This window comes from Dendrobates tinctorius, unplaced genomic scaffold (assembly GCF_039654945.1).
Source record: "Dendrobates tinctorius isolate UK_male_01 unplaced genomic scaffold, ASM3965494v1 ptg000214l, whole genome shotgun sequence".
Lineage (NCBI taxonomy): Eukaryota > Metazoa > Chordata > Amphibia > Anura > Dendrobatidae > Dendrobates > Dendrobates tinctorius.
The window spans coordinates 4,979,075-4,993,825 of NW_027361881.1; the positions used below are offsets into that span (position 1 = coordinate 4,979,075).

At 49.6% G+C, this 14,751-nt stretch overlaps 1 protein-coding gene across 6 annotated transcripts in view; it reads left to right on the top strand.

Moving 5' to 3' along the window:
• LOC141058732 (ankyrin and armadillo repeat-containing protein-like) overlaps positions 1 to 14,751 on the top strand; it is a 57,238-nt gene that overhangs the window by 15,971 nt on the left and 26,516 nt on the right. For 5 of the 6 annotated variants that reach the window (XR_012222287.1, XR_012222286.1, XM_073554935.1 and 2 more), the window contains exons 2-5: positions 600 to 1,661; positions 2,776 to 2,954; positions 3,164 to 3,382; positions 10,521 to 10,658. Coding sequence is in view for 4 of the 6 variants with exons in the window: in XM_073554935.1 (XP_073411036.1) it covers positions 610 to 1,661; positions 2,776 to 2,954; positions 3,164 to 3,382; positions 10,521 to 10,658 (1,588 nt within the window). In the remaining 2 variants the exon portion in view is untranslated. The remainder of the gene's footprint in view (positions 1 to 599; positions 1,662 to 2,775; positions 2,955 to 3,163; positions 3,383 to 10,520; positions 10,659 to 14,751) is intronic. The other variant, XM_073554937.1, reaches the window with a different exon arrangement.

Consider the following 14,751-nt stretch of genomic DNA (forward strand, 5'->3'; position numbering starts at 1 on the left):
TTATAGTCTTCTGTCTTAAAATTGGCTCAATGCAGTTTGCGAACCAGATTTCCTTTTTTATTTTGCACAAGGAAAATGAAGCATTCTACTAAGCAACATGTAGAGATGCTACATGCATGACTTTCATAATCTATAATAGACAATCTCCAAAAGACTTTTGTTTCTGCCAAGAGCTATGAGTTGTTTGCACACAAGTAAGATGAAATATTCTTTGTATCTGCCAACCTGGTTCAAGGACGTCTTTGTCGCTCTGCGGATGAAAGGCACTTATCATCTGACAATATGCTGCACACGGATGACACACCATTCGAATGCAAGGACGGTGATGGCACAAAACTCTGCAAAAGTCATGAGTCAGAGACACAGGAGAGCTTCAAAATGCTTTCTCTCCATTCCTCGTCAAGACTTTTATACATAGTGTGCTCAATAGAAGTGCATTACCTAACAATTTCTACTTGGTTAAATTCTCTTAAGGTGGAAGAAACTTATAGCAACGCTTCCTCTATATTATGTGACACCACCAGCGCTTCTGTTCACTTTTGTAGCATTTATAAAGTATATAGTAATGTGATATCCTAAAACTTCTCCTTTTGTTACAGATTTTTCTAAATGGCATCCATGAATGACTCTGGGTGGTCTCCAATTCATCATGCAGCCTCCAAAAACCATCTCATTCTTGCAGAGCGTCTCATTGAATCTTTAGGATATGAACACCTTGAAGAGAAGACCAATGATAAACTTCAAAACACTCCTTTGCTTTTGGCCGTGGCATGTGGAAGTCGCCCAATGGTCCAGTTATTGGTCAGTCATGGAGCTGATGTCTCCTACGTGAACACCTGCCGGCAGGGAGTGATAGACATCTCTGCTCTCTTTCACCATACCGACCTTATAAAATTCTTTTTGAGTCTTCATAAAAAGGACTTAAATGTGTATAAAAAACTAGTAGCTCTCCTAGACTACAACGCAGAAGACATAGTCAGGGGGGCTTGTAAAGTCATGTTAGATCTGACTCGCCAATCGGAGGAGCAGGAGTCGATGTGTCACTTGAACCATCTTGTAGATGAGGGGCTGGTATCTAACTTGGTTGATTTACTTAAGAAGAATTTTGCGGAGGATGTGAAAATGCAAATCTTAAATCTGTTTAAGTGTATTTTGCAGAATAAGAATGTGAGAATAAAGATGGTGGAGATGGATGGCTTCCAGGTTCTAGTATCGCTAATCTTCGATGGGTATAAACTGCTCCTTCCTGGGGTCATGGGCTGCATATACGAGCTGGTAGCAGATAAAGACTTTGCAGAAGACGTATCGAAAACTGTAATGCCGGTGCTCATCAAGCTGCTTTCTAGTTTAGAGCAGGAGAACCAAGAAGATGTTTTGAAGTCAACTTTAAAGGTCATGGACCTTATGGCAGCCGGGTCACTGATGTGTAAGGACAGTATTGGTAAAGAAGCAGGTCTTCTAGGCATCCTGGTAAAACTCTTTAAAGTTTGTCAAGTGCTCTCCTTACTGACTGTTTGGAGTGGTGCTATTGGCAGCATTGCTGAAGGAAACAGGAGCAATCAGGATATTTTTCTTAATGAAAATATCGGTTCGTGTCTCCATCAGATGTTAAAATCCCATAAAAGAGATGTCCAGATATCAGCAGTGAAAACTCTGCACAGGTAATACAACGAACACGGAAATGTATGAGATTGTACATGGGTGAAATATAGATGAGCAACGCGTGTCGTAGGGTGGAGGGGCAGTGATCACTTGATTTCATGAATTGGTGGGATACTGTACACCACTATCTGTAGGTTGTATAAGGCCTGGTTAACATCACGATTGTCTACCCGTTTATAACTCAATCTGTGGCTTCCTTCTGATTGCCCAATATAGAGATTCAGATGTGTCTCCAGCAGAGCCATTGAGTTCAGTGAGGCAAGTGGAGTCTGTCATGTCACTGTTTGATAGATATTTCACCTCAAAGAACAGTTAATCTCCAAGCAGACAGGATTCTTCTTGTCCACTTGTAACGGCATATTAATACATTACAATACGTGCTCCATTCATGGCAGTGGATAGCTCGCTCCAGGAATCGCCTCAGGGTATTTACGAAGATGATTATGCTCCATTGCTAATTCTTCATCTGGAACCACAAGAGAAGCCAATTCCAGGTCACATACAGGTCTCTCTTTTATTGGTTTTGTTAGACTATCATATCCATATGCGTTAAGGAATTTAGTCATTAATACAAACTGATATCTGGCTTGACAGTGGCTCACTCGTCCAAGGGGGATATATGAGATTAGAAGGAAGATCTGCTTTTTTTCCTCATCTAGAAACCTTATCCCTTGTCCATGGTCTGTAAATGGCTTCATTTCAAAGGGTGATGTCAAATTCTTATTTTCAGAAGTACCTAAAAAATTACGGCTTGGACTGTGGTATGGCTGCGTCTCTGGTCAGATTCATGCAGAAACTATTCTTTGGAGGTTTCAGCTCCTTAAAATGCTTTCATTTACTGACTGTAAAAAGAAGGGTTGAAATTGGTGAAGAATTGAAGAAAAAGTTTAGAAAAAAGTTGCAGAACTTTTCATTACACAAGGCCAAATTTACAAGTCTATGTTCAAAGCAAATAAGACACGGATGGCATTTAAAAAGGCCATATTGGGTATACGTGAAAAAAATAGCACACGGAACTTGGATTTGTTAATGGGGTCTAAGGCTATAAAGTCATACAGATGATGAGAGAGAGATGATGAGATTAATGCTTGGATGTTGATGGTTTTTCTCCAGGCTTGTAGAAGAGAATCCTCAGGCGCAGAAGAAAGTGATCGAGTCTAACAATTTCTCTCCCCTTGTACATCTACTAAGAAGGAGCAAGTCTCAATTCACACAGGAAACCATTGCAATGACCCTGTGGACCCTGTCAGGATTGGATACAGAAACTCAGAGGATGGTGGCGGCCAGGATAGGTTGGTATCTGGTGACCTTTTTACTTTGGGATCTTTTATTTATCTCATTATGTTGGCCATGACAGGTGAGTGTTATGTGTACTGACCATGAATGGTGGATCATGTACAGAGCGCTAATGACAGGCACCACCAGCATTTACAAAGTCAGTAGCACTACATACGGTAGAGAGTTTACTCTCCAGTGTAAACCTTTTTCTCTTATTTTCCAGGCATACCTTTGCTGGTAGAATTTCTCTCCTCTCCATCTTACATCCTAAATCTAATTGGAACCAGGGGACTGAGGGTCTTGATACAAGGGGCCTACGACCTGAGGAATGCAGTCATGTCTGCTAATGGGGCTCGTCAGCTGGTGGGCCTCCTGAGATCCCCCCGGGAGGATGTCGTTCTCAGTGCAATACAAGCTCTGCGGCACATCTGTCTTGGTGTGGGTATGTATACCTCGTGCAGACATATCTGACTTATTTTAGAGCTTTAGCTGATTTGCAGTGTAAAGCATAGGGGAGACAAAGTAGCATATTCAGCCTGAGATGTGTTTGGAAGTAAACTCCAATAAACACTAAAGAAAATGTCAGGGAATCGTTCTCACCCAAGCACGCATGATCCACAACTGGACCTCTGCATTAACACTCAGATATTTATAATCAAATGAATAGAAGTATTCTTTGACATGTTGAGTTTGCACTCGCCATGTTCAGCCCCCAGTTCTCATCCATTATACCGGGACATGGGAACAATGGCGCCTGATAAATCTCGGTGGAAACGGTCATTCTGGAAAGTCAACAGCATCCATCAGGCTCGCAGCGTGTCTCACTGACATGTTGTCAAACATAAAGCTTGTAGGCAAACACCTAATAGAAGTCCGCTGTGTACCTACCATGAGCCAGCAGAATTTCAGGTTACAGACCTGGACGATCAGACTGTTTCCTCCTGGGCAGTGTTCAGTATTTCAGACGTTTTCTTGCTTATAGGAGTGGGGGTGCAGGACCAGGGGTCTACGCCCTGACCCTCAATACTCTGCACTAGGTGGATTTTTTTTTTTAGCTATACCCTCTCCTCCTCAGAATCTAGGCAACTGAATATTAGCCTAGTTTCCATATCTAGGTGGAGCTGATATCCCCCTCCATTTATTTACTCTGAGGAGGACACCTCTGCACTGCACAGTAGTGTACATCCTTGCAGACACCATGTCTCTGCTGGTCACCTGCCACAGTGGAGTGCTGCAGTCCCCACAGTTGTGAGAGGCCACTGAAGGGGTTAACCCCTGAGTGCGTGAAGATGTGAGCATCATCCTATCCCCGTCCTCCACTCCCCCTTCTCATGTCCCATTACTCTTTCCACCCTGGGGCTCCTTGGTGCCCCATGTTGTTGTGTGTTTGTTTTCCCTATTTTTTTTTAAAAAGGGTGGGTTTTTCCCTTTTTGTGGTGGCAGAATGTAAGGGTGTGGACTGTTCTATCATGTTCTTACCCCCGAAGGCACCAATTGCGACATGTGAATAGTGTAATGTGTTTTCATATATACAGTCATTGTGTCGTGACGTGTGCGGTTCTCGATATGTATTATGTAGTATGTGATGCAATGTGAATTGCATGGTAATTTGGTTTGGTAATGTATGATAATGCTTAGTGTACAGTGCATGGTAAGCCTAGGATAAGACGTAGTTTGGGACATAGGAAAGTGCTAGTGTGTTAATGCTAGACATTTACTGTATGTTAATGCTTATGTCTTCTACTGTCATGTTATGTGCTAATGTTGTGGCACTGATGTTTTTTTATGTCAGTCTTTGTTTGTCATGTTTAAATACCAAGAAATATGATTGGATAAAAAAAAAGGAACGTGCTAGAATGTAGGTGAAATGTTAAGTCTGCCCAGCAACAGACTGTAGGGACAGATACAGAGTTATTGTTAAGCTGCTCCTCGGATCACTTCCAGGACAGAGGAACAGGAGATGGGACCAGTTCTCCACCGCAGTATCCGATTCCCTAGTGGATGTATACCTGTAGTCCTGTGTTCCCCCAATGTATTCAATGAGAGAGTACAAAAATCCCATTTTCCAGGACGTCCACCTGACAGCACCATGGAGGACGTCCTCCTCCTCCTTACAGGGACAGGAAGCACACGAGAGGTTAAAGGTCACGTCCCACCCCCTCTCCCTCAGTGTTTTTCCTGTCCCTGCACGGAGGGACACACGAGAAGCTTACTGGAGGGGCTCAGGGGATCGTACGGCTAGTCCAAGCCTTCCCCTGTCGAGGTCCCGGGGCCGAAACTCTCTGGCAGGGAGTCCCTCTGCCCCAAAGGCCAGGAGCAGGACGACGCTCCTGGAGGGAGCCGTTCCTCCCTATGGGAGGCTCTCGGCTCCAAAAACTCACCGCCACGGCAGGTGATGGTCGGCTCCCCGCAGGCGGCTGGCTGGGCGGGCACCGACGGATGGTTGGCGCAGTCGGCGCTGGGAGGCAGGAATGAGGCCTCCGCAGTCCGCCATAGCAGGCGAAGAGGCAGTCCGCCGCAGATGGCTGGGGTCGGCTCCCCACGGCGGCAGGCCGGAGGAGCACCTATCGGGGCGCCAGGAGGCGACGGCTCCAGCAGGCCGCCATAGTCGCGCGCATATCAGCCCGGCAGGAAGTGGAGGAGGCGGCCTAGCGCGAGAGGCCGCGTGTCACATCCGGTGACGTCAGACGCCGGCCTTTGAATCCCCGCGCGCGCTACTGAAGCCACACAGCGCTCGCTTCTGAAGCCACACAGCGCACGCTCCTAAGGCCACAGAGTGCGCTTCTGAAGATCCACGGAGCACGCTTCGGAGGTCCATAGCGCCCTGGGGACCGTGCCAGGATGGAAGGAATTGCTCCAGCAGGCGGAGGGGTAAGTGCGCATAGCGCAGACCACCCTCCCCCACCCATTCCCCCAACCCAGATCTGAGTAGGTGCCCCTTCTGTATTATTAGGAGAAGGGAGCCCCGGCAGAATCCCCCCTCGGGGGCGAAGGACCCGGCAAAAGCCACCTCCAAATCGGTCCGATGCCCAGTATGCAGGGTAAAGCTGCCAGACACCTATAACAAGACCCTATGCGGACCCTGTACCTCAAGGGTCATAGGCGAGGAACAGCCATCCCTCCTAGCCGAAATGAGATCGCTGATAAGGGAGGAAGTTCGTGCCTCTACAGCCAGCCTCGTGCGGCGTCAATCCCCCAGCCCAGGGCCGAGTCGCAAACGTCCAAGGTGGGAAGCAGACCCAGAGTCGGAAGAAAGCCCTAGTGAGGAGTCCGAATTCCGGGATTCGGATCATGAAGAAGAAGGCGAGATCCGGGGGGATAGACAGGATCAGAGCAGGAAATACCTATTCAGACTGGAGGACACGGACGAGTTGGTCCAGGCAGTCAGAAATACTATGCAGATAGAGGAGGTCCCTAAACCACAGTCCAGACAGGACTTAATGTTCGGAGGACTTGTGGCCTGGAGACAGGTAGTGTTCCCTGTAAGTGAACACATCAAAACGATGGTCCAGGAGGAGTGGAAGGAGACAGAGCGTCGACTGATACTCTCCTGAGACTTTAGAAGCAGACTGCCTTTTGATCCTGAGGAAACCCGGGCATGGGAGGAAGTTCCTAAAATAGATGTCCCAGTCGCCAAGGTTACCAAAAAGACGGCCATCCCATTCGAGGACTCATCAGGTCTTCGAGACCCGATTGATAGGAAGGCGGACGTCTTGTTAAAGAGAGCATGGGAGACGTCGGTGGCTCTTATTAGGGCCAACATAGCAGCCACCTCGGTGGCCAGGTCTATGTTTTTGTGGATGGGGCAGTTGGAGGAACACCTAACCAACAAGACCCCTAGATCGGAGATCCTAGCATCCCTTCCTCTCATGAAATCGGCCACGGCGTTCCTATCAGATACGTCGGCCGAATCGGTAAGGATTGCAGCCAGAAACGGCTCCCTCTCCAATGCGGCCCGAAGAGCAGTCTGGCTTAAATCCTGGTCGGGGGACAACGCTTCAAAAACTAAGCTATGCGCCATCCCCTTCTCGGGCCTGAGGGTATTCGGGCCAGCCCTAGATAACATTCTAGAGCTGGTGTCCGATAAAAATAAGGGATTTCCGGAGGAAAAACCCAGGCGGCCCCAGTCCTTTTGGAGAGGCTCCTTCTCTAGGAAACAGACCGAGTTCAGGGGTCGGGCAAGGTCCAGTAGAGGCTCCTATAAGGGCTCCTTCAGCCAGACCGGGAGGAACAGAGGTCCTCCATTCACATCAACCTCTAGATCGAGGAGGCAATGACGCCATAGGTATTGGGGGGAGACTTCGCCACTTCGCAACAAACTGGTCCCGAGTCACCCACAATCAGTGGGTCCTCAGAACCATCGCGGAAGGCTACAATATAGAGCTTTATTTACCTCCCCCCGAAAGATATATTGCCCCCACTGTCGTCCTGGAGGACTCCGCAATGTGGACGGATCTACAGGACATGGTAAAATCAAAGGTCATAGTACCAGTTCCCCCGTCAGAAAGAGGGAAAGGGCACTACTCGTCCCTGTTCTCGATCTCAAAACCATCTTGCGAGGCCCGTACCATCATAAACCTGAAACCACTAAATGCCTGGGTCAAGTACAAGAGATTCCGGATGGAATCGGTCCGATCCGCAACCCTCCTGATAGATCGTGACGCCGTCATGTGCACCCTACACCTAAAAAAGGCCTACTACCATGTCCCTATCCATCCCTCATCCCAGAGACTACTAAGGTTTGCGGTCAGTTTACCAGCCCGGACCTGCCACTTCCAGTTCCAGTGTCTTCCATTCGGGTTGGCCTCAGCTCCCAGAATCTTTACAAAGCTGGTGGGAGAAGTAGTGGCCTACCTGAGAGATCAGGGTATTGTGATCATACACTATTTAGACGACTTCCTACTGGTGGCAAGATCCAGGGAAGCGCTCATTCGCGACAGGAACCGAGCAACTGCGGTAATGGAGTTCCTTGGATGGGTGATCAATTGGGAGAAGTCGGACCTCATGCCAGAAACCAGGAAAATATTTCTCGGAGTCCTCCTAGACTCAGCCGACAGAATATCCTGGCTACCCGAGCAGAAGCAGAGGACTATTCAGACCAGAACCAGAGACCTGTTGAGGCGTCAGTGCTCCATAAGAGAGGCAATGGAGGTCCTGGGCCTCATGACGGCCTGCATCCAGTGTGTCCGATGGGCCCAATTCCATTCAAGATCACTGCAGAAAGAGATCCTTGCGAGGTGGGACAGAAGTCAGGCGTTGCTAGACAGACCCCTAAGGCTGCCAGAACGAGTAAGAGAGTCCCTTCGGTGGTGGACACAGTCCAGAAACCTTCAGGTGGGCGTAGTTTGGACAGCCTCTCCATATGTGGTAGTCACCACGGACGCCAGTGTGTGGGGTTGGGGAGCCCACATAGAAGGGAAGATCTTCCAGGGGAGATGGCCAGTAGACATCAGGACCAGATCCTCCAATTTCAGAGAGCTCTACGCGGTCTGGGAAGCGCTGCGGCGGAACCAGTCGATACTAGAGAATCGTCTTGTCCGCATACTATCCGACAATATGACGACAGTGGCATTCCTGAAGCACCAGGGAGGGCCCAGACATCAACCTCTACAGGCCCTGGCGGGAAAAATATTCGCTTGGGCAGAAAGAACAGTCCGATCAGTGACCGCAGTACACCTAGAGGGTTCCCAGAACGAAGTAGCAGACTACTTGAGCAGACAACGGATCCGCCCGACAGAATGGGAACTGAACGAAGAAATCTTCAACATCTCTGTCAGAGTTGGGGGGACCCCAAGTATAGATCTTTTTGCAAGCCGAAGGAATTCGAAGGTCCCCAGATTCTATTCCCTGAATCCGACTGACCACCCAGAAGGCGTGGATGCCCTGAGCCAGACTTGGGGAGAATCCCTCTCCTATGCATTCCCGCCACTGGCCCTCATACCGGCAGTGCTCAGGAAAATACGCGAGGACCACGCACGAGTGATGTTGATCGCTGCATACTGGCCGAAGAGAAGCTGGTTCCCCCTTCTAGGAGCCATGGCAGTAGGAAATCCAGTCGAGCTACCCCTGTGGAAGGACATCATCCACCAGGGCCCGATCTACCACCCAAACCCAGCAAGACTTCACCTATCGGCTTGGATCCTGAGAGGGACATCCTGAAGGCAAAAGGATTGTTGGACCAGGTCATATCCACCCTACAGGCCAGTAGGAAACCGGTGACATCCGCAATCTATAGAAAGATATGGAAAAGATTCTGTCTGGAGGGTGGCAGGTCCGATCTCGTGGCAGGCAGCCCCGACCTCCCTAGCATACTAAGTTTTTTGCAGGCAGGTTTTAATAAAGGCCTTAAGCCTAGTACTCTAAAAGTCCAGATTTCAGCCTTAAGCGCCTTCTTCGATTACCAGCTAGCTTCACATCCCTGGGTAATAAGATTTATAAAAGCCACGCAGCGCCTGCGCCCCACGATTAGGCAGCTCACCCCGCCTTGGGACCTGGGCTTGGTACTCAGGTTTCTCTGTACAGACCCCTATGCTCTAGGTGAGAAAATAACAATCTCTGCCCTCACCCGTAAAACGGCCTTCCTAGTAGCCATTACCACGGCCAAAAGAATAGGGGAGATCCAGGCCCTGTCCACTAAGGACCCATATCTACAGATAAGAGAGGATAGTATAATCCTAAGGTTAGACCCGGCATTTACCCCGAAGGTAGCCTCTTCAAAGAATCTAAACCAAGAGGTAGTGTTACCATCGTTCTGTGATAATCCCCGTAATAAAAAAGAACAGCGTCTTCACTCGCTGGATGTGAGGCGCGCAGTGCTAGACTATCTAGAGGCCACCAATAGCTGGCGCATTGACCCAAACTTGTTCATCCTTTTTGGGGGTAAAAATAAGGGGAAAAAGGCCTCTATGGCGTCTATCGTGCGCTGGATTACCTCAGTAATCTCTGATGCCTACCAAGCCGAAGGCGTCAGCCTGCCAGGTTCCATAAAAGCCCACTCTACGAGGGCGATATCAGCCTCATGGGCTGAACGGGCGGGGGCCTCGGTTAACCAAATCTGTAGAGCAGCAACCTGGGCCAATCTTAATACATTCTGCAAGCACTACAAGCTTGACGTGTTGGCTGGTCAGCAGACCGCATTCGGGAGAAAAGTTCTCCAGGCGATAATCCCACCCTGAGGAGGTGCTTTGGTACTCTCCATGGTGCTATCAGGTGGACGTCCTGGAAAATAGGTATTAGACCTACCGGTAATGATGTTTCCAGGAGTCCATCCTGACAGCACGGGTACTTCCCTCCCTGTTATGTTATACTATGTTGTATTATGATATGTCATATGCTGTAATATGATTGTTTCATTAAACTGTTTCTAGCATCATCCACCTTGCGGTACTTGTTAAATCACTGAGGGAGAGGGGGTGGGACGTGACCTTTAACCTCTCGTGTGCTTCCTGTCCCTGTAAGGAGGAGGAGGACGTCCTCCATGGTGCTGTCAGGATGGACTCCTGGAAACATCATTGCCGGTAGGTCTAATACCTATTTTTTATGCAATGATGAGTCTCCTTTTTTTGTCTATTCTTTCTTAGGCTTTATTCCTCATGTGAAAATCCAGAGCGCTGTTGCCAGTTCCCGGGGGCTGAAGTTCCTGATCGCATTGTTGCGGCACTCTCAGTTGGCACACATTAAGGTTGAAGCGGCACTTGGCATTGCAGCATCAGTTCTAGGTCGGTCTGGATGGTGCTCTCTTCATTTATCTTACAGATTTCTGTCTTTAGTCCTAAGCGCTGGGGGATATGGCGATGTTTACGCTGGGGGATATGGCGATGTTTACGCTGGGGGATATGGCGGTGTTTACGCTGGGGGATATGGCGGTGTTTACGCTGGGGGATATGGCGGTGTTTACGCTGGGGGATATGGCGGTGTTTACGCTGGGGGATATGGCGATGCATGCACTGGGAGACATGGCGATGCCTGCACTGGGGGATATGGCGATGCCTGCGCTGGGGGATATGGCGAGGTATACACTGGCTGTCAGTATACTTGCATTGCACCTGGTAAATCTTTGTAACTGCAGGAGTTTAGTGACAATCAGGGTAAAACTGCTCATCAACCCACTGTCCGGCAACAGCCAGGTGTGAAGGCCTCGTAAAGCTTGTAACAGCCATCGCTGCAATTTTTTTCCTTCAAATTGATGGAGATTAATACTGTCCCAATACGGTGCCATATACCAGTCCTGTATAGTGCCGACATAGTGGCCCCAGACAGAGAGCAGAGTCCGTTGCTAAATGAAACCATGGCAAGAGAAGCCGGGAGGTGAAGGCCGCTGATTGTAGACTCACTTGGCAAATGCTCTTTTTGTCGATTCTGGGATCCACCGTAACCCTGACACCCATCAGACTGATCTGCTCCAGCCCCATCCATCTACCAGTTATCATCGCAGTGTCATTCTCTACTTTTTTGAAAAAGCAGCCATTTCTAACGCTCGTGTAATATTTACCTAATCCTGGATCTGGTTACTATGAGGAGCGCTGCTTCAGAGCATGACAGGTTAGTTAATAGTTTCTAGGGCACTGAAGCAAGTGACCACGCGCCTCTGATTTTCTTATGTCTAATGCGAACCCCCGGACTTATAAACACACCGACTGGCTCAGTGCTTACGAATACAAGAAACCAAGATAAATGTTGACTGTGTTTAGCATTAGAAAAGATGGATTTTTGGTTCTTACCGCAAAATCTCTTTCTTGGAGCCTTCATTGGGGGACACAGAATACCATGGGTGTATGCTGCTGCTGCTAGGAGGCTGACACTATGCAAAAACAAGAAAATTAGCTCCTCCCCGGCAGTATACACCCACCGACAGGCACCAAGCACCTCAGTTTGTGAAAAAGCAGTAGGAGAAGCAACGAGAAAAACTCGAACCATATGTACCAACCCAACAAGGGACTCGTAAGACCCAACACGGTACAACTGAAACAGGGAGGGTGCTGTGTCCCCCAATGAAGGCTCCAAGAAAGAGATTTTACGGTAAGAACCAAAAATCCATCTTTCTTTATCGCCTTATTGGGGGACAGAGAATACCATGGGACGTCCCAAAGCAGTCCCAAGGGTGGGAACAGCAAAAAGGAACGAAAGTAACCGAAAGGCTCAGGTCGGCCGGTGAGCCACTGCCGCCTGCAGAACCTTCCTACCAACCACAGCATCAGACGAAGCCTGGGTATGAACCCTGTAGAACCTCGTGAAGGTGTGCAAAGATGACCAGGTTGCAGCCTTGCAAATTTGCATGGCCGAGGCCTGGTGACGAGCAGCCCACGAAGCCGCCACAGCCCGGGTGGAATGAGCTCTTACTCCCGGACGGGGGCCGCTTTTCCTGAAGACGATACGCTTCCAGAATGGTAGAACGAATCCAGCGAGCGATCGTGGATTTGGAAGCCGGAAGGCCCTTCTGGCGACCTTCAGCAAGATCAGCAAGGAATCGGACAGACGAAAGGAAGAGGTCCTGGCAAGATAGACACGCAGGGCTCTAACTACGTCCAGTTTGTGGAGAGACTTCTCAAGAGGATGAGATGGAGCCGGACAAAAAGAAGGAAGGACGATATCCTCATTGATATGGAAAGCGGAAACCACCTTTGGAAGAAAAGAAGGAACGGGCCTGAGGACGGCCTTGTCCTGATGGAGAATGAGGTAAGGGGAACGACATGACAAGGCCGCCAATTCAGAAACTCTTCTGATGGATGAAATGGCGATCAAAAAGGTGACCTTCCAAGAGAGAAGGGACAAAGGAATGTCCTGGAGAGGCTCGAACAGAGCCTTCTGGAGCGCGCTAAGGACGAGGTTGAGATCCCACGGGTCTATTGGCGAACGATGAGGAGGAGCCACGTGGGAAACCCCTTGTAGAAAGGTTTTGACCTGTGGTAGAGAAGCTAGCTCTCTTTGGAAGAGGATAGAGAGAGCGGAAACCTGGCCCTTGAGCGTACTGAGGGACAGACCCGCGTGTAACCCAGCCTGAAGAAACCCCAGGATAGACGGGATAGAAAAAGACATTGGGAAGACTCTTTTATCATCGCACCAACGGAAAAAAGCCTTCCAGTACCTATAGTAAATGCGGGAAGAGGCTGGTTTCCTGGCTCTGATCATAGTTTGAATAACCTGACTGGACAGACCTGATTTCTTCAGAATTGCGGTCTCAACGGCCATGCCGTCAAATTCAGAGACTGAGAATTCTCGTGGTAAAGGGGGCCTTGCGAGAGAAGGTCTGGACGGTCCGGAAGCCTCCAGGGAACGTCCGCGAGCATGTTGACCAGTTCCGCGTACCAAGGCCGTCTTGGCTAATCTGGAGCGACTAGAATCACTGGTACGCCTTCCGATTTTATCTTTTTGACCACCCGAGGGATCAATGCCAGAGGCGGGAACAGATACGGAAGTTGAAACTGGGACCACGGAGTCACCAGTGCGTCGCATGCGACGGCTAGAGGGTCCCTGGACCTGGCTACGAACTGCGGCACCTTGTGGTTCATCCGAGATGCCATGAGATCGACATCCGGGGTGCCCCAACGGTCGCATATCTGAGAGAAAACCGCGGGGTGCAGGGACCATTCGCCGGACGCTAGGCCCTGGCGACTCAGAAAGTCGGCTGCCCAATTTTCCACCCCTGGAATATGGACGGCGGAGATTGTCGGAACGTAACGTTCTGTCCAGCGTAGTATCTTGGCCACTTCTGACATTACTTGTTTGCTGCGCGTGCCCCCCTGATGGTTTATGTACGCCACGGCCGTGGCGTTGTCCGACTGAATACGGACCGGCTTGCCGGAGAGGAGGGGCTGCCAGTGAAGAAGGGCCAGGAAAATTGCCCTGATCTCCAAAAGATTGATTGGAAGGAGAGACTCCTGTGGCTTCCAGCGGCCTTGGGCCGCTTTCTGATGGAACACGGCTCCCCATCCTAGAAGGCTCGCATCGGTGGTGATGATTCGCCACTGAGGCGGAAGGAAGGACCTCCCTTGGAGAACTGACGCTGGCCGTATCCACCAAGTGAGAGACTGCCTCACTCTGAGAGGAAGCCGAATAGGACGGTCCAAGGACCTCGTGGTCTTGTCCCAGGCTGAAAGCAGAAACAGCTGGAGGGGGCGAAGGTGAAACTGCGCAAAGGGCACTGCTTCCATGGAGGCCACCATCTTCCCCAGGACTTTCATGCAGAACCGAATGGGAATGGGAGCAGGCCTCTTGAGAGTTCTGATGCCCTTGGACAGAGTTGTAAATTTTTCCTTTGGAAGAAAAACACGGGCTAGCTCCGTGTCGAATTCCATACCCAGAAAGGTCAGACGCTGGGTGGGGATCAGAATGGACTTCTCCTTGTTGACCAGCCAACCTAGGCGGCTGAGAGTGTTATCTGAAGGCTCCGGAGACAGTCCTGGCGAGACGAACCCTTGATCAAAAGATCGTCTAGATAAGGGATGATGAGGATCCCTCTGGAGCGAAGGATGGCCATGACGGTCGCCATCACCTTCGTGAAAACCCGGGGCGCTGAAGCTAGGCCGAAAGGGAGAGCTGTGAACTGAAAGTGGTCTCCCTGAAACGCAAATCGAAGATACTTCTGATGTTGCACACATATTGGAATGTGCAGATAGGCATCCCGAATGTCCACCGAGCAGAGAAATTCCCCGGGCTCCATGGAAGCAATCACCGACTGAAGAGACTCCATCCTGAAATGAAGAATCTTCACGTGGCGATTGAGCAATTTGAGGTCCAGAATAGGACGAAGAGAGCCGTCTTTCTTCGGGACTACAAAGAGATTGGAGTAGAACCCGGAAAACCGTTCGTCTG